Genomic DNA, 19,472 nt, shown 5'->3' on the forward strand with positions numbered 1-19,472 from the left:
CAGAGCCTCCTGGTATTGAGGACTGATATCAGGGCTTCCATGGGCAGAATCTTGAGGATGAGGGTAATAGTAAGGGGTTGCCATGGTAACTGCTTGGCAACTTTGCCAGAGTTCATAACCTCTATAAGCCAGTTTGGCTTTCTGAGGAATCTTTCTTCCTATTTTAGACCATGGAAGCTTGATGTTTATTCAAATAAGGAAATTTTTGCCAATATGCATTTTAATTTTTAGGAACATAAACTCCCTTATGTTTACATTCTCTTTATAAATCTATTACACGGTCATTTCCCCTCAGTTAGCCTGTTAGCTTGCTCCAGAAGCCCTCCTGATTTGTGTCTAGTGGATGCACAGCCCCCAGAGGTGAGTAACCAGGTTGGTTGGTGATACACTTAAGTGGTACTTTATTGGAAAATGTTGGTGCTAATGCACACGAATCAAACATAGATTTTCTGAGAACTATGGCTTAATTGTGAGATTCATGAACATAAAAGATAACACTCTCAGCTTATTACCGCTGACACCGAGAGCACCTAGTGAGGCGTGAGTGCGAGCGGCGGGTATGCGTGGGTGTGCACGGGTGTGCACGGGTGTGCGCGAGTATGCGCAGCCATCCCATTGCCGGTCCCCTCTACACAGAATTCCTAACTTTGCCAGCGCTGTAGAGTCACCGGGGTTCTCACTGCGTGGCACAGAAGGCCAACTGAAGTTTGTATTTCGAGAACTCTTCCTTCCACTGGTTGATTTAGAAGGGTTAGTTTTTGAAAAAATTCAACCTTTTGGTACAGGTGGGAAAATTTACTTCCTAAAACGAAGTAAATTTCATTGAAAGTAAATCAATGAAGTATTTCCTGTGTAGAGAGATTGAAAGGTGATAAAGCAGATGTTGGTCATGACAGATGTTTAGGTTAGAGCCATGAGAACTTTTGAATAGTGACTTTCTTATTTTCTTTCCATCCCAGGGTTTAAACCCAGCGTCTTCTGTCACCCAAGCACTGGGCTACTGAGCTACACCCATCCAGAAAAATAAATACACCCATAAATAAATCGTTAAGTGTGAAACCAAAGTGATGGCAGTTTATTTTGAAACACTGCTGGTGCGTTTATAAAAAGGGTCTCCGTTCTGTTACACATGACATGTGCGTACGAAGTACGAAGCGCTCGCTATGTAGAAAATGCTTGAATGTGTACACCATTTTCATTACACCCCTAAGCACGTTTTTCTTCCACAAGGTGCAGTCCGCTCAGGTCTCTGTATTGCACATGCACTTAGCTTTAGTAAGACCTAGTTGCAGCAAACACAAGCATAGGACTAACAGATCTGCGAGGGCTGGAGGGACCTGGCCAGGGAGCTAAGCTTGTCAGGGTCATTCTAAGATGCCTGCCTATATATAATATATATTTCTTTTTTTTTTTCTTTTTTTTTTTTTTTGCATTTAATGCCTACTCCATATATTTTGAAGGTGCAATTTGTGGGTGTCACCAAGAGTTCCTATGGGCTTGGGAAAGACGAGCTTGTTAACGTGTTACTGAAGCACACCCATGTCCACACACGCCTCGGCTTGTTGGTTTTTGTATTTTTAAAAGGATTAAATTTAAAACTGAGATGATGAGTGAGTTCAAAGACAGCAGAGACTCTTGTCTGCTCGTGGGACTTACAAGGATAGCATTTTGCGTTCACTTAAGTGTCCAAAAGGACCCTGAAGGGACTTCCAGCCTGACGCCACCCCTATGGAGATGGGGGTGGAAGGTCCCCTTAAAGTGGCATCCTTCCGCCAAGCTGCATGCAATGCCTTGAATTCCCATTGTTGGGCCTCGGTTTGATTGACTTCATGGTGAGGAAACCAAGCGCCCCGGGATCTGGGTAGTTTGAGGTCACAGGTTGGCATCTGGACTCTCTGCCCTCTGAAACCCGGCCCTTGGCAACAAGGGTGGGCAATCCCTTCTCCCCATCCTCCAACTGGTGGGTCCCAACCCTCTCCACCAGCATCTACGGTAAAAATCTAAAAGGCGGCTGCGGAGTTCTATTAAAATAGTTGTCTCTGTATAAATTAATTTATATCGTGCATATACAGTTCGCCCCTCCATCTGCTGGACCAAAAAAAAAAAAAAAAGGAACCAGAGAAGGCCTGGCCTATGGCTTCTCCCTGTGGGCCGCCCTGTGGAGCGGGACCGGCCCTGGCGGGTCACCTGCCATTGGTGATGATGACCGAGGCACCCAGGTAGTGCGGCCGGGGCGCACTGGGCACGGAGGCTGCGACGGGGCCCGGGTGTCGCGGCCGTAGGGGACCGACCACCTCGGGGGCTCCGGGGCCGCAAGCCAGGCCAGGCGCAGCGCCCCCCAGCGGCCCGCGGCGCGCCAGCACGCGGTGGTAGTTGAGCAGCACGAAGGGCAGCTGCGCCGGCGCCTGCGGCTCGGGAGCTGGGGGCGCGCAGCACTCGGGGGGCGCTCGGGCCAGCGCCAGCCGGGCTCCGTCCCGGGACACCTGGCGCGCCGCCTTGGCGGGGCCCAGAGCCGGCTCCTCGCGGTAGTGGCCGCAGCTCGGGAAGCTCGGGGGCGCGGGGTCCTCGCCGAACCTGCGAGCGGCGGCGGCGGGCGCTGCGGGGGGACAAGCGACAGGTTAGAGAATTGCACTCGGGAGGAAGTCGTCCTTTCAGACACATCAATCCTCTACTCTGAGCCATGGGCGTCCATGGCCTTGCACAGAGACGCAGGCGCCCTCAATCATGCACACAGCCTCGCGGGGTCCTACTCGCTTATGCACAGAGCCACACATGCCCTCACCCGTGCAGAGCCACAGGTTCCTCCTCCGTCGCACACAGAGACACTCTACCCCCTCCCCGAACCCCTGTCATGCACGAGTCCTCCTTCTCTGCCAGTGCCACCCTTTGTACATTCCAGGCCAGCGCAGTGCAATCAGGAGACGCTGCTGGAAACGTGCTGGGAGCTTTAAGAGGACCAGGTCGGATTCGTTCTCAGTAATGTGCTTAATGCAACAGGGCCAAACACTCCGGTGTGGCATCAGTCTTCAAAGATGCTCCAAAGCCACACGGAGCTAGTGGACACCTTGCTGGGCAGCAGCAGAAGCTAAGCAGGGTTCTCTTCACAGTGCCCAGTCTGCCAGGTCTGCTGATTCTTCCAGGTGGGTAGGGTGGGGTGGGACGGGGTGTTAACGGCCCTGTGCCGTTTAGTGGCTCCATAATTGAAAGTAGTAGCCATGCCCATTCCAGTAACTCCCCGAGCTTTCCCATGAGGTCTTTGTTTTCTTTTAATACCAAAAGACTGGGAAGTTGGTCACAAATTGCTTCAAATTAGCGCCTTTGGTCTCCCTCCCCCCTTCTAATCATCTAATCAAGTAGATGGTCCCAACCATTCTGTGTGTTATATCATTAGCCAAAGAATACTAAGTCTGGCTCACACGGATGTTACAAGGCCCTTGACTGTGGGGGACCCTTGTACTGATGAGTACTGGGGATCCAGTCATTCCAAGCGAGGGATCAGACTAGCCATGTACTGTCGGGCACCTGGAGTGTGCTAAGTAGGCTCACTACGTAGACTGTGGTCCCATTTTACAGAGAGAAAGACAGAAGCTTGAAGAGTCCTTGTTAATTTTTCTGTGTTCATGGCTTGTGCCCCCGAGACCAGGGATTTCTAGTTTTGTTTTCTGTAATTTGAAAACTGATCTAGGAAGAGAACCAGTGTTTCTGCCATTAATGCTGAGGTACAATGAAAAGCATCTCAGGGACCGAGCTGGAGCATTGACAAACATGGGAGCTGGCTTGGAAAAATCATTTTTGTCTCCTGTGGGAGCATTAACACTGGGCTTTCCCTTATTGCTCTTTATCTGGCGTTCTTGGGACATGTGACCCGGCACCCAGCCATCTCTCACTCCTGTGAAACCAGGAGCAAGGTAATTCCTACTGAGAAGCAGAAAAAGCCAAAGTTTGCCCAAAGCACGAGAATTCTTTTTCCATCCACCACCCACCGCTGCTGATGCTGCCCCCTCCCCTCCCCCTCATGCAAATGGGACCCACCTTCATAGTTTGGCACAAGTCCATGCCGGGCAGCATTTACAGGAGGCTCAGGAAGGTTTTTAGCTGGCGATGGGCTGCTGGGCACTAGGGGGTTGGCATGATGCCACTGGCATTCGCTGCTGGTTGGCAGTGTACTCAGGAAAAAGCGTGCCACCTCACATGGGGATCCTTGGGGCTGCCCGAACTTGGCGGGCAAGGCTGGCTTCTTGCTGCTGAAGACGTGAGAGTCCAAAGGGAAGTGTCCATAATGGTAGGAGAAGGGGAGGCTGTAGGGTGGCCCGTATAAAAGGTCGCTGCTTTCTGAATGGAGCTGCTGTTCTGGGGGAGCCGGAGCATTTGTGGGGGGACTAGTTCTCCAGTTTCCCGCCTGGCCACACTCCAGTTTGTCCATTTGGAACGAGCTGTATTGCTGCGTGGCAAAGAGAGAGGCCGTCAGGGGGGCCGCGGGCAAGCTACCTTCTAGTCCCACAAGACCGGATCTTAGGGGCCCAGCCCCATGACCGGGCTGGCCTGACCCCGGTGTTACTGTGAGGTCCCTGAGTATGAAGATCCTATGCTCCAACATGGCCACACACCAGAATTCTGTGGACACTTGCCACTTCCCAGAGCTCACCAATGATGATTTAAGAGGGCAGATGTTCATTCTGAAGCCAAACGAGGTAGCATACACCTATCCTAGCTATTGGGGAATGGAAACGAAGATCACCTGCGGCAGGAGTTCAAATCCAGCCCAGTCAACATAGTGAGACCCCCCATCTCCAAAACAGAACATAAAGGTTCTACAGCCCATGTGTTCTCCTGGTTAGCTGTTTGTTTTGTTTTATTTTCTCATTCTTGACTATTTACCTAGGGGTGTTGCTATCTGAAGGTGTCACTACCATGTGGTCAAAACATCCCTCTGGGACCTCTTCTTGCTCTGTAAGGACACCCCTGAACAGAGGTTCACAGTTCATGTCCAGATGTGCTGGGTCCCCAGATAGCTGCCATCTTGCCCCATGTGCATGTTACCTGTGGTGGGTAAGGGTTGGTTCTCAGCTTCGTCTTCATCTTCGCATGTTTGGGCTTAGCTGATTTCCTAGTTTCTTGTGAGGTAGACAAGGCGGTTCTCCAGGAGTCCTGAGACTTAGACGTAGATGCCTGGTCCAGAGACAGCTGGAGTTCCTTGTATTCGATATCCCTGGAAAAAACAAGAGTAGGCAAGTCACGAAGAGCAGGTCCCCTAAGCAAGCTCATGCTCAAGGCCCATCTCTTCTCTGAGGCTGGATGTGTGTGATGCTGGACAGAAGGACACATTGTCCTGACCAAAGCCACCAGCAGCTCTGGAGTGGTGGCCAGAGTGTGCTGAGCAGGGCTAGAATGGCAAAGAATAATAGAAAGTGACATTCTTTCTCCAAACCCATTCAGCCCAGACTCCTTTCCCAAGGACTCTGACCACGGCAAGGGGTAGGCATGCTAAGAAGGCCAAGGTGAAGGGCAGCAACCCCAGTGACCCCGACGACCCTTATGGATCTGCATATCTGGGACCCAGCTGCTCTGTTAAGTGCTCCAGAAGCCTGGAGGGGGGAGCCTGTGGGGAGCCGGCTCCTAACCTCACCCACTTTCGTATGAACTCATGTCCAGCCTGCAGCACCAGCTCGGCAAAGGCACGTTCCTAGAGGGAGAGTTGCTGCAGACCGCTGCCGTACCTGGCTAGCGTAATGAGGAGCAGGGGCGTTCTGTCCTGGGTGGCTTTGCCAGCTCATCCTTCTAAACCAGGAAGTAACCTGGTGATCATCTGTGAAAGACCCTAGAGTCCAAATCCTCAGTGTTTAGGATAGACTAAGGCTGGGGATGTAGAGAGTGAGAGACGGGGGCAGGGTGTCCCAGGAAGGTGTGCCTATGACTTCTAGTGGCTTTATCCTCATCTGCATCATTTGGTGGCCCATGCCTATAACCCAGCACTTGGGAGGGGGAGGATCATGAGATTGAGGCTAGCCTGGACTAATGACAAGACTCTATCTCAAAAAAAATTTTTTTTCAATTAAACTTGGGTCTTTCAGGGACCAAATACCCACCATCATTGGGAACAGAGTGTTTGGAAAGACAGAGAAGTGGGGATAGTGTCTGCACGGATGCGCATGCCTGACCCAGGACACAAACACTGTCCTCTCCTGGGCCCCTGTCTTGGGCTCTGTATCCTGACAGGGCTCCCTTGTCATCATTGCCACCACTCCCCGCTATAATGGTTGGGACCACCCAGCGACTGGGTTATTCCAGCAAAACAAAAAGGGACACGGAGAGTCTTAGAAGGCAAGAGGAGCGGGAGATGACACCTTCTGGAGCGGTGTGACGAGGGTCAGAGGAAGAGAGCAAGGAGAGAAACAAATAGGGCTGACTTACGTGAGGACATAATTGACACTCACGATGCAGTGGGGCCGGGAGGAGCGGCTGTTGTGAACCACGGTGGCGTAGCTCTGCACCCACACCCAGCCGCCCAGCTTGGACAGCAGCCGGTAGTATTTGGTGGTGACCTGGCCCTTCACAAGCACTGCAAGAACAAGGTGACATGAATTCTGGGAGCTTCTGAAGGTCCTGCCCTGCCCCCCTGACTCAGAGCCTTCTAGGGCAAAGGACTTTGAAAACTTGATGAAGTGGGTGGACTTTCTCCACACAAACATGGCATACACACACAGACACACATGCACAGACACATACACACACAATGCACGCACACATTGCACACACACACAAGCACACACATATGCACACATGCGCAAGCAAAGGAATGTCTCCTATAACTTTACAGAGTCCCTAGGGCAGCCCCTCCCCTCTTGTTAAGAGCCCTGATTTAACAGTCACTGCTTTCTTGGGACAAGAAAGTCCCCAGACATCACCAGTACCTGCAGAGTGGTAAAATCCGATTAGCTTTTTAGTACCCAAAATGCCCTAATTATGTTTTAATCCCTGAAACCTTTAACGGGCAGAGAGACTACGTTGTTTAAACAGAACGCTAATTTCAGCGCATTTAGCCAAGTGTCAGATTGGTGCTGACAGCTGCCATCTGCCCCGACGCGTGTGTTCACCGGGAACCTGTTCCCTACTCCAGTGCTGTTTATGTTTTCTTCCCAATTACCCGTTTTCCGTGGGCTGTTAATTTCCTGTGTCGCTCATGTAAGAAAGCCCTCTGCTTAGTGACATAGCTCCCGAAAATTGGGCCCATGAGCCCACCTTCTATGCATGGGTGCAAAGGCTGGGCAGCTGAACAGTTCCCCCAAAGCCTCTGTGCGCCCATAAACTGTGACTCCCCCTTGCAGCCCTCGAGTAGGCAGATGGAGGAAAGTCCAAAAGGGAATGAAAGTGCCAGAAGCTGTGGGTGGGCAGTGGAGGGGAGAAAACTGAGCAGAGGCATAGCAGCTACTTCATCCCCAGCTCTAGAACATTCCTGCGTCTCACAGCAGGGCTGGCCAGGGGTCCCAACTTGGAAACCACCTGGACAGAGACAAGGGGGCTCAGGCTGTGATGGTGGGGGGCTAGCTGCTACTAAAGGGCCACACAGCACAACACGGTGCATATCTAACACAAACTCATTCCTCACATAGCTCTACTAGCAGACACCCCCATCTACCCAGCATTCCCCAGGCTCTCTGATGCTCATGATGAGTCTGTGTCAGCCTCTGGACAACTACTTCAATGCATTTCGATGCATTGAAGAAATGCTGTGGATTGATAATCAAGAGATGGTCAGTCTTGCATATCAAAGGCAATACAATCTTTGTAATGATTTGGCTCTAAAAATATTTAGGATAAACTGTCTCTGTTTTAGCCAGGCAGGTATAGTGCCTCACCTGTAATTCCAGAGTGTGGGAGATGAAGTTGGCGGATCGTCTTAGGTGTGGGGCTAGCCTGGACTACAGAGTAAATTCCAGACTGACTACAGTGTGAAACCCAGTCTCAGCAGACAGACAAACACATAGACAGACACACATCCACATGCATATGTACACACACACACACACACACACCCCTCATGAATACAGAGAGACTTCACAGTTGTTAACAATAACACTTAGACCTAAAAGCAATGCCATCGAAGGGCATATACAAACTGCCTGTGGTAGTTTGAACGTAACTGGCCCCTCAGCTCATAGGGATTGGCACTATTAGAAGGTGTACCTTTGTTGTGGTAGGTGTGACTTTATTGGAGGAAGTGTGTCACTGGGGGCCGGGCTTTCAGGTCTTGGTTATGCTCAAGCCACGCCCAGTGTCTCAGTTCACTTCCTGTTGCCTTTGGATCAAGTTGTAACGATTCTCAGCTCCACCATCATGTCGGCCTGCATGCTGCCATCATGAACAGGGACTGAGCCTCTGAACTGTGAGTCCCCACGTAATGTAGCGGTTGCCCAGGTCATGGTGTCTCTTCACAGCGATAGAAAACCCTAACTAAAACACCATCAAAGAATAAACCTAAAAGGACAAAATGAGCAAATGCTCATCTCGTGGATTCAAGGGTGGGGGCACCCAGCAAGTTCTCAAAAAGAAATGAATGCCACATGGTTGTTTATGTGAGCCACCCATGACAGGCAAGTCCACAGGACCAGAACCCATGGGGGACTGTGGGCTGTAGAGGAGGGAGGGGCAGGGTAGAGGCCATAGACCAGGCACTTCTGGCGAGCATGGTGGTGTTCTAGGGTGACATAAAGTGACATATACACTGTGGCCCTTCTAACATCCACTGGAAACACTTAGAACATCAGACTTTGTGTTATGTGACTTTTGGTGAGCTATGACAGCTGATCTGTGGTGAAGGCCTGACAAAGGGCTCATGGAGGATGACTTAGGGAACTTTCTAGAAAGCAGGCTCATGGAAGCCACAGACTTCACTTCTAGGGATGGGGGTCTGTGGGAAATATGCATGATATAAATAGACCGATGGTCAATAAGATCCCCTGCAATCTTGTTTCAAGTTCAAGAACTTCTGAGGAGGGGGCTCCTGTGCTCGAGGGGCAAGGGTAAGAAAACTGCAGAGGACGAATCACTGAAGAGACAGATCTGGCACGCTGCAGAAAATGCACACAACCCAAGAGAAAATGAAAGACTCAGAACTGAGATAATATCTGTAAAGATGGGCCTATGCACACATGCGCACTCAAACTCATTGTGCTCGGGCTGGAGAGATGACTCCATGGTTAAGAGCATAAAGTGCTCTTCCAGAGGACCCGGGTTCAATTTTCAGCACCCACATGGCAGCTCACAACTGCCTGGAACTACAGTTCCAGGGGATCTAACACCCTCACACAGACATACATGCAGGCAAAACACCAATGCACATAAAATAAAATAAATAAAATAAAAACAAAAAACCCTCATCGTGCTTGACTAAGCAGCCTGTTGCAGAGTCTCTGTCTACACTGTGTGGAGATGCGTCACTGCGATTGGTTCATACAGCGCTGGACAGTCAATAGGTGGGCAGGACAGATAGGCAGGATTTCCAGGGAGACTGGCGGGGGGGGGGGGGGAGAGAAGGAGCGATCTAGTCATGTGAATTACACCAGGGAGATGCCCACTCTTTTCTCTTTCACCCTATTAGCTCTGAGGTGGGGGCCTCGCACTGGCTCCCAGAGCACCCCAGGATGAGAGCCCTGACAGCAGCAAGTGGGGTTCCCTATACTTTCCTTTTTGAGACAAGGTCTCATGTATCCCAAGCTGGTCTCAAACTCTATACAGATAAGGATGCCTCTTTGCCAGGCCTGGTGGCGCACGCCTTTCATCCCAACATTCAGGAGGCAGAGGCAGCAGATCTCTGTGAGCTGGAAGCCATCCTGATCTACAGAGTGAGTTCCAGGACAGCCAGAGCTACACAGTAAGATCCTGTCTCTCTGTCTCACAATCACTAGATAGATAGATAGATAGATAGATAGATAGATAGATAGATAGATAGATAGATGATAGATAGACAATAGAGATAGACGACAGATAGATGATGATAGATAGATAGATAGATAGATAGATGATATGATACATAGATAGATAGATAGATAGATAGATAGATAGATAGATAGATAGATGATAGATAGACAATAGAGATAGACAGACGACAGATAGATGATGATGATAGATAGATAGATATGATACATAGATAGATGATAGATAGATAGATGATAGATAGATATAGATAGATAGATGATAGATAGACAATAGAGATAGACAGACGACAGATAGATGATGATGATAGATAGATAGATATGATACATAGATAGATGATAGATAGATAGATGATAGATAGATATAGATAGATAGATAGATAGATATGATACATAGATAGATAGATATGATACATAGATAGATAGGTAGATAGATAGATAGATAGATAGATAGATAGATAGATAGATAGAGGATGCCTCATACTTTTGGTTCTACTGGAATGGAACTTAGGGTCTGTGAGTTGGGGTTTCCTGCAGATGACTCCCTATCAGAGTTCCCTCAGGTTCTGGCAATATCTTGAGACAGCAAACTTCCCATGAGACCTCTGGCTTTCACACCCGTGTACACACATGTGCATATATACCTTCACATACAACATACACAAAGCATCACACACACACACACACACACTGTCCCAACTCCTCATCTCTGTGTGCTGAGGGTCGTGGCAGGTCTCCATATGGACTTGAAGAGAGAAAAACAACCGAGTGGTGTTCACCAACCCTGGTCATACTGCATAGCCAAGGGGACAGTGCCCATTGGATCTGCCAACCAGCTCCAAGGATGCCAGCAAATGTTCTCTAACATCTCTTAGCTGGTCCAGAACAAACAAGCACCTAGGACATAAAGCCAGGCCACACATAGAACCCTCCATTTTGCCCAATCATCTGTATCTGGCTGAATACCCTGGGACTTGCTATAGGCCTGATGGGGCTAGACTGTAGGAGGATAAAATATTTCACTCCACCAAAATTATTCTCTAGATTCCTGAGGAAAAGTGCCACGTCTTCCTCCCTCCCTCCCTCCCTCCCTCCCTCCCTCCCTCCCTTCCTTCCTTTTTTTTCTTTCTTTTTGGTTTTTTGACACAGGGTTTCTCTGAAGCAGTCCTAGCTGTTCTGGAACTTTTTGTAGACCAGGCTGACCTTGAACAGACAGAGATTCCCCTGCCTCTGCCTCCCGAATGCTGGGATTAAAAGTGTGTGCCACCATCATCTGATGACACACCTGCTCCAAACCCTGAGGTCCTCAGACTGTCTCCACGGGCAAATCAAATCCTGCTGGCTCACTTGAGAGGCCGATCCCCTTACGGTAGAACATCCCAGTGGGGTGAGACCTGGCAACGGAACTCTGCAGAGGTTTGGCTCTCAGCTCTGCCTATCTGACCACAGACAAGTGGATGACCCTCTCTGAACTTCATCATTCTTTAAGGTAGAATGAAGATGACGGGCATAAGATCTCCCTCCTGGGTTGCAAGTCTATTTAATGTCTTAATCCAGCACCAGGCCGTACATAGCAAGGGCTCCGCACTGTTCTTGTATTAATGCTGCTGGTATTCATAACCAGAGTACAGAGTCCATCGTTAACTGGGCCCCCAAGCTCATAATCTGGAACCCATGCCACTGGGGTCTGGCATTGTCACTGAGATCATGTCTGTGGGCAGTAGGGAACAGGCAGCAGGGCCATCGTTAGCAAGGGGCAAAGGAAGTCACCCTGTGCTTCACGAGTGACTCCTATGCCTGCCCCAAACAACAGGCAAGTCCCCTCCCTGTCCTTGGTGCCTCCACCCTGGCCCAGGGGCTCGATACTCACGGAGGTGGTGCGCATAGCGGAGGTGGAAGGTGTCACAGCCGTGAACGTGATGGTACAGCGTCTTTTCGATCAGGTCCTGTGGCTCATAGCCCGTAAGCTCTGTCACCCTGTGGAAGGATGAAGGCTCCATGAGTCAAGCCACTCCTCGGCCCCTTCCTTTAAATGGGTGCTTGCTTTGCCAACTAATCAAGTGTGAAGAGGCCCGGGGGTGGGGATGTTGGTCTTGGAATGAACTATTTTTACAGGAAGGAAGTCTTTGAACTCTAGCTCAGAGTAGGATGTAGAACGGTGAGCAAGAATGTTCTGGAACCACAGGCTACAAGCCTGTTTGGGATGACTTAGCAATTGGACCTCTCTTGAGCCTTGACAGTCTGTGGGCGCCCAGGGAGTGCTTTGATCCAAACATTGAAACAAGCCGTGTGCTGGGGGAGCCACCATGGGGTCCTGTTGGGTCAGTCCTTCATGAACCTGTTTCGTTCTATATGTGGGAGAATGCATGCAAGCCCCCGCAATCTCTGCATCTCTGTCTTCCAGTTCTGGGATTATAGACTGCACCGCCATGCATGGCTTTGTACATGCCTCCTGGGGATCTGAACCTGGGCTGTCAGGGACACAGTTACATACTTACACAGCACACACTTTGTCCACGGAACCATCTCCCTGGCTCCTTTACTTGTTTAATTTTAGTAACTATAATGTTGACTGTGTATGATTTAGTGGCATTCACAACATTCGCACTAAACCGCGATCGTCTCCCCTCCTTCCCATCACCTCAGACAGAAGAACAACGTTCACACTGTACCTCAATCATCTCCCCTCCTTCCCATCACCCCAGACAGAACAACAATGTTCACACTGTACTGTGATCATCTCCCCTCCTTCCCATCACCCCAAACAGAAGAACAACGTTCACACTGTACCCCAATCATCTCCCCTCCTTCCCATCACCCCAGACAGAATAATGTTCACACTGTACCACGATCGTCTCCCCTTCTTCCCATCACCCCAGACAGAACAACAATGTTCTCACTGTACTGTGATCGTCTCCCCTCCTTCCCATCACCCCAGACAGAAGAACAACGTTCACACTGTACCACGATCGTCTCCCCTCCTTCCCATCACCCCAGACAGAACAACAACGTTCACACTGTACCACGATCGTCTCCCCTCCTTCCCATCACCCCAGACAGAAGAACAACGTTCACACTGTACTGCAATCATCTCCCCTCCTTCCCATCACCCCAGACAGAACAACAACGTTCACACTGTACCGCAATCGTCTCCACTCCTTCCCATCACCCCAAACAGAAGAAGCCCCTCACCTCCAAAACAATGCCTTTCAGTCTCTTCCCCTAAATACCACCAGTTCCTTTGTTCCAGCCCTTGTCCTCCGTTCAGCTTCCTGTCTCCCTGATCTTGTGTGTCCTAAATCAGAATTACACCATGTGTGACCCTCTGACTTCTGTCTTCCTTCATACAGGATGACATGTGTAAGGTCCACTGTCCTTTGCAGAATGGGTTCAGAACATGGTTTTCTATATTCTATTTCATGTAGATACCACATTTTGTGTTTTGTTGGTTCCCTAGTCTGTTGACAGGTCCTGAGGCTGTTCCACTGCTTGGCTCTGTACTGGCTGTTCAAATGGCTGTTCTATGTTGTTAATTGGGTGATTTGTCTCCAGAGCTTACAGCTGAGTGGTTCTTACTAATGGGAATTACAGGATAACTCTTTAAACCTGGTATCCCTGAAGGAATTCCCATAGACCCCCAGAAAACTCTGCAATGACTATTCCAGCTAGAAGGTGAAGTGCTCGCTCTCCTCGGCAGTGGAAGTCTTTCCCAGGGCACCTGTGACATGATCCCTCAACTCTCATCAAGTCCCAGACATATTAATTTACCCCTTCAGCACTTTGAAGAGAAATGGCTGTCAGCAACTGAGCCCTCATCAGTACCGCATTGGGCTGCCCTTTCCGTGGCTGAAACTGTGTGTGGCGGTGGTGTGGCTTCATAGACTTGGCCTCACCAAGCTGGGAACAGTGTCCTTAAAAGAGGTAAATGGCCCTAAGCACGTTGGTGACAGATATTTAAGAACAGATGAAAGGGCAGAGTAAAGGATTCCAAAAGCAGCGTGGCAGCAGGGAAAGTCGGTTCTGGAGACGGTGGAGGGGTAGGAGGTTAATGAAGAAGGCTGGCATGGAGGCCCTGCTTGCCAGCTACGAAATGCTAGCCACAGACAGAACCAGGAAGCGTGACCACCCACTTCCATTCTTTAATCTGCTTGGACTCCAGATCATGCATCTCTCAGGATTTCCTTGGAATGGCTCTCTATTTAGCCGGTGTATTCCCATGGTGTTCCTCTAAGGTGGGGAGGGAAGGGCCCAGGTGAGTGTAAGGGGATGTCACTGGCCCCTGCTCTGTTCATTCCATGCTCTAGGGACTCATCCATGGGCCCAATGGGGTCTGACTGGGCTGGAGGAAGGTGAAGACAACTGGCTGACCCCAAAAGAAACTCAGATGTCTCTGTGGCATGGATTGAAAGGCTTATCCAGTCCCTGGACCATTGCTGTATTAACAGCAAGGACCTGAACATGTTCAAAAATCAGAAACACGTTCTCACCAAACTATTCACCAACTTTAAAAATTAAAGGGCAGGAAAAGGGCTTGGCAGGATGCCTTCCTGGGTTTGTTCAAACCTCCCATGTCTGTAGACTTGTCAGAGAGATATGCCAGACTCCAAACATTGCTGGCTTCACCCAGCCTTAACAAAAGCACCGGCTACAGTTTCAGAATGAAACCACAACCCGGAGGATCCAAACATCAGGTTCAGCCAAGTTTAGTTGTGTCTGGGATTATGCTGGGTGGGCGGCCAGCAGCTGCTCCCCGAGGACCACCACCCCTTACTCCTGTGACTTGGGGAACTCAGGCCAACCCTCCCTGCTGTAGCTGCCCAGGACTGGATGCTGAAGTAACCTCCAACCTGACCACTGCTGTTCCCCAGAGCAGGTTCTAGCCGAGAGGCCTATCAAGATCATGTTGCTGCAACAAGACAGAAATATGAGCGGCTGTGAGGGGTCCTGATCCCCTTAAGTGTCTCCGACATGACGCCACCCTTCTCTGAAAAGACCCTCCACATTTCAATACCCTGAGCTAAATAACCAACCAGAAAAGACTTCAGGTCACTCCTCTGGGGACACAATCTTTTCTTTCCTCTTTGAGAGAATTCAAATGGGTCTCTTGGGTTTTCTTGAATTGTCTGAGAAATACAAGGAGGCTGTGCTGGCTAGTTCTAGTCAACTTGACACAAGCGAGAGTCATTTGAGAGCAGAGAGCCTCACTGCCATCAGACCCAGCTGTAAGGCATTGTCGCACTTACTGATCAGTTGAGGGGGGGCAGGGTGGGTGGTGCCATCCCTGGACTGGCTGAGCCTGTCATGGGGAGCAAGCCAGTAAGCAGCACCAAGGCTTCTGCATCCGCTCCTGCCTCCAGCTTCCTGCCCTCCTGGAGTTCCTGCTGACTTCCTTCAGGGGTGAAATGAAAGTATAAGCTCGATGAAGCCTTTCCTCCCGGACTTGCTTTTCGGTCATGGTGATTCTCATAGCATATCAAAGGAATACAGAGGCGAAGGGTGGAAGAACCCCGTTGTTTCTTCTGCATTTCTTCAGCCAGGACCTTGGACAGCCCACGTCTGGCCTACTTTCAGAAGAGCCCCTGTCATGGTTCCTACCAGGCCCTGAGGAAGCTCATGCCCCCCCAAGCTGCAGTTCCTGCTTCTGCAGGAAACAGGCCCAGAAGGTGCTGGCCACTGAGGGCCATTCACTCTTTGCTTGGAATTTTGGGGTGAATACCTTCTGTAATACCATCCCTTTCACCTTTCAACCCTCTGAAGAGCTTTGAGGAACATGAAGACTGATCCTGACTAACTTCATGTCTCCTGTCCTATGTGGGACTCCCCACTGGATACTGTGAATATGTTTTATTGCCATTGGTTAAAAAATAATATGCTTTGGGCCTATGGCAGGGCAGAATAAAGCCAGGCAGGAAAAACACACAGAGACATAGAGAGAAAGTAGGCAGAGTCTAGGGGACACCATGTAGCTGCCGAAGGAGACAGACGCTGGAGAACCTTATCAGTAAGCCACGAGCCTCGTGATAAAATACAAAATAATAGGAATAGGTTAATTTAAGATGTAAGAGTTAGTTAATAAGAAGCCTAAGCTATTGACCAAGCAGTGTTGTAATTAATATAGTTTCTGTGTGATTATTCGGATCTGAGTGGCCAGGAAATGAAAGAGCAGTCTCCACCTACACCATCCCACCCTGAGCCAGACAGGTTTATCTCTTCTCAATAAAAAATCAACACGTGGGTAAAATGTTTGCTTTTATGGGATATTTTAATGCCACATTTTTCCTTTCTTTTTAAGTTGTGTGTTTGTTGTTGTTAGTGGTGGTGGTGTTTTTTTTTTCCTTTATGTTTGGCTTTGTTTATTTGAGACAGTCTTGCTCTGTAGCCAAGCTGGATTTGAATCTGCCTTAGGTTAGCCTGGAACTCATAGTAATCTTCCTGCCTCGGCCTCACAAGTAGTAGAATTACAGGTGTAAGTCTTTATTTTTCATTAACCTGAAAAAAAATAGAACATAAAATCCCAGTAGCCCAGCAAAGTAGTAGACGCCTGTAGTCTCAGCTTCTCATACGGCTGAAGCAGGAGGATTGCTTGGATCCTGGAATTCTTGGAAGGACTTTGGCCTGTGCAGCAAAGGGACCCACAAACCAGGTCGTGACATAGCCTGTCAGGCGTGTGAGACTTTGAGTTTTTATCTGCTCCACATCTGTTGTCTACATTCATCTTTGGAAGACTTTTATGCATCAAGCAATCAGTGTGGCTGACAGACATTTTCTGGAAGCACAGAGGAAGAGGCCCCACCGGCTAAGGCCTCAAGATCTGTGCAGACTGGGGACATTCTAGAATGTGTAGTAAACCCTGCAGGTGTCTCATAAAAATTAACTACCAGCTGTCAATTAAACAGTAAAATTGCAAGGACCGGCGTGACAGCCCACGCCTTTAAAACCAGGGCAGGGGAGGCAGAGGCAGGCAGGGCTCTGTGAGTTCGAGGCCAGGCTGGTCTACAGACTGAGTTCCAGGGCAGCCAGGGCTGTCCTGATTGAGACCCTGTTTCAAAACAAACAAACACAAATCATTTAGCTCTGGAGCCCTGGAGCCCACTAACTCTGCGTAAGGTCAGAGGCAGTTCCAGCAAGACCTTCAGGAACAAAGCCACGCTTCTGCCTCATTTGCCTCCCTTCCCCAGTCAAACAACACAGTGTGTACGAGCACTAAGTCAGGCCTCCCTCCGGGAAGCCAGGGAAGGCGACCTGTCTGCTCTCCCCACTGACTTAAGATGCCTGTCACAGAGGTAGGAGCTTCACACAGGGAGCAGAATGGAAAATCTTTTGTTCCAAAGTCCTACCATTGTGGTGTAGAGATGGAGAGCTTAAACCTTTCAGGAAGGGAAGAGGAAAACAAAAGGTTATGTCTTTTGTCTGTCATCCAGCACTCCAGAGGAGGCAGGAGGACCACATATTCTTAAGGTCATCCTCAGATCCATAGTGAATTCAAGACCAGCTGGGCTACAGGAGACCCTAGCTCAAGAGGAAGTGAGAGGTTGGGGGAGGAGGGAAAAAGAAGCAATGTAAGGAAAGAAGGAAAGAAGAAAGGAAGGAAGGAGAGAAGGAAGGAGGGGAAGAAGGAAAAAAGGAAAGAAGAAAGGGAGGGAGGGAGGGAGGGAGGGAGGGAGGAAGAAAGGAAAGAAGGAGGGAGGGAGGGAGGGAAGAAGGAAGGATGGAGTAAGGAAGGGAGGGAGAGAAGGAAGGACGAAGGAAGGAAGGGAGGGAGGAAGGAAGGGAGGGAGGAAGGAGGGGGGTAGAAGGACTCTCTCACATCATAACAGACATTCTCACCACGAGCTTGTACGATTGTTCAAATGTTAGGTAATTAGTTCAAGTCCCTGCGTCCTGTCTGTTGTGAACCCCCTCCCTTCATGACTAACCCCTGGCTAATCCGCACTCTTAGCAGCGTTTACTTCTTGTTACAGTTTGCCTCAGTAACATGCAGCTCACCAGTTCCCACCCCTCGGACCTTCCAGGACATCACAGCAATGGTCACAGTAAGGCCGGACTCACCTGGAATCCAGGAAGATGAGCTTCAGGTCAAGGCTGGCCCTGAACATGAACATGTTGCTGTGCAGCTTGATCTCCGTGATGGCACTGGGCGGCAGCGACTGGCCCACAGCCACCAGCCCCACGATCTGGTAGCAGGAGTCGTACAAGGACATGTCCAGCATATACTGCCTGATCTTCAAGTAGCCACTGCAGTGGATGACCTGGAAGAGGGCACAGACTCAGAGGGCACCGCCGCCCTTGGCTCAGGCTTGTGTGTGTGTGTGTGTGTGTGTGTGTGTGTTTGTTTGAAGTGCTAGAACATTCTTCAGCCCATTTTCTGCATAGTTGTTTCGTCAACGCGCTGACAGAGCCTGATTTGCTGCTCTGGGGAAAGGATCTACGCTCTGCCTTAAGAAACAGCGTCCTAAAGAAACAAGTGTTTTCTGTCCAGTCAGGTGCGCAGGAGGAATGCCCCAGATCCACGCTCACTAACACATGAGGGCCTTGGATGTAAGCTTATGGCCAAGTTTGACTCCGGAACACAGCAAAGACATGCTAAGGAGCTAAGTGCCCTCCTATGAAGGCTTGCCTGTAATGAAAACATTTTCCAACTTCAACTGGGATTGAGCCTGACATTTCTATCACCCAACATGCTCTCAACACTCCAGGGGATTAAAAATTCTCTCAGTAAAATCTGTATTCATTTAAATTATATTGGCCAGTGCCAGGAATCCAAACTCTGGTCCTTGTGCCTGTATGCCAAAGGCCTTACCAATTGAGCCATCTTCCTAGGCCAATGGATGGGCCTTTAAATTTGCTTGTAATTATAATTTTTTTTTGAGACAGGGTTTTTCTGCAGCTTTGGTGCCTGTCCTGGAACTAGCTCTTGTAGACCAGGCTGGCCTCGGCGGTGGTGGTGCAAGCCTTTAATCCCTGCACTCGGGAGGTAGGGGCAGGCAGATCTCTGTAATTATAATTTTAAGAAGAAACAAGCCACCAGGCAGTGGTGGCACACACCTTTAAGACCAGCACTCAGGAGACAGAGGCAGGTAGATCTCTGTGAGTTCAAGGCCTGCCTGGTCTACAGAGCAAGTTCCAGGACAGCCAGAGCTACACAGAGAAACCCTATGCTGAAAAAAAAAAAAAGACTTAAATAAACAAATAAAAATATAATAATCCAGAGTGTCTATTCCACTCTTGAAGAGAACCCTCTCAATAGTTAGAGAACCAAAGACCACACTGGAGAAGGGCCGTGTAGTTCCCAGGGCAAATAAGGTACCTGGAGGCCCCTGAACCATCTTACACCCACAATTAAGTAAGTGTATTTGTCATTTAAACATAAAATCCTATAAGGATCACGAATGCTAAAACAGTGGTCATCCGAGTCCTTAGCTCTCTGTTTCTCTTTCTCTATCTCCATGTCCATCCCCCACTGGTCCAGGTCCTGCCTCCACCCCCAAGTGCTGTGGTTACAGCCATTCACTACCACAACCAATTTATGCGGTGCTGGGG

The 19,472-nt window shown here is 49.5% G+C and overlaps 1 protein-coding gene across 1 annotated transcript in view; it reads right to left on the reverse strand.

The window, feature by feature from the left end:
* Window positions 1-2,163: 2,163 nt before the first annotated feature.
* Sim2 (SIM bHLH transcription factor 2) overlaps window positions 2,164-19,472 on the reverse strand; it is a 40,454-nt gene continuing 23,145 nt past the window's right edge. Inside the window, exons 6-11 of the mRNA XM_057765454.1 lie at window positions 17,982-18,181; window positions 11,803-11,909; window positions 6,412-6,559; window positions 5,041-5,209; window positions 4,033-4,441; window positions 2,164-2,596 (exon numbers count right to left, since the gene is read on the reverse strand). Of these exons, the coding sequence (XP_057621437.1) occupies window positions 2,184-2,596; window positions 4,033-4,441; window positions 5,041-5,209; window positions 6,412-6,559; window positions 11,803-11,909; window positions 17,982-18,181 (1,446 nt within the window). The 3' untranslated portion in view covers window positions 2,164-2,183. The remainder of the gene's footprint in view (window positions 2,597-4,032; window positions 4,442-5,040; window positions 5,210-6,411; window positions 6,560-11,802; window positions 11,910-17,981; window positions 18,182-19,472) is intronic.

This window comes from Chionomys nivalis, chromosome 3 (assembly GCF_950005125.1).
Source record: "Chionomys nivalis chromosome 3, mChiNiv1.1, whole genome shotgun sequence".
Taxonomy (NCBI): domain Eukaryota; kingdom Metazoa; phylum Chordata; class Mammalia; order Rodentia; family Cricetidae; genus Chionomys; species Chionomys nivalis.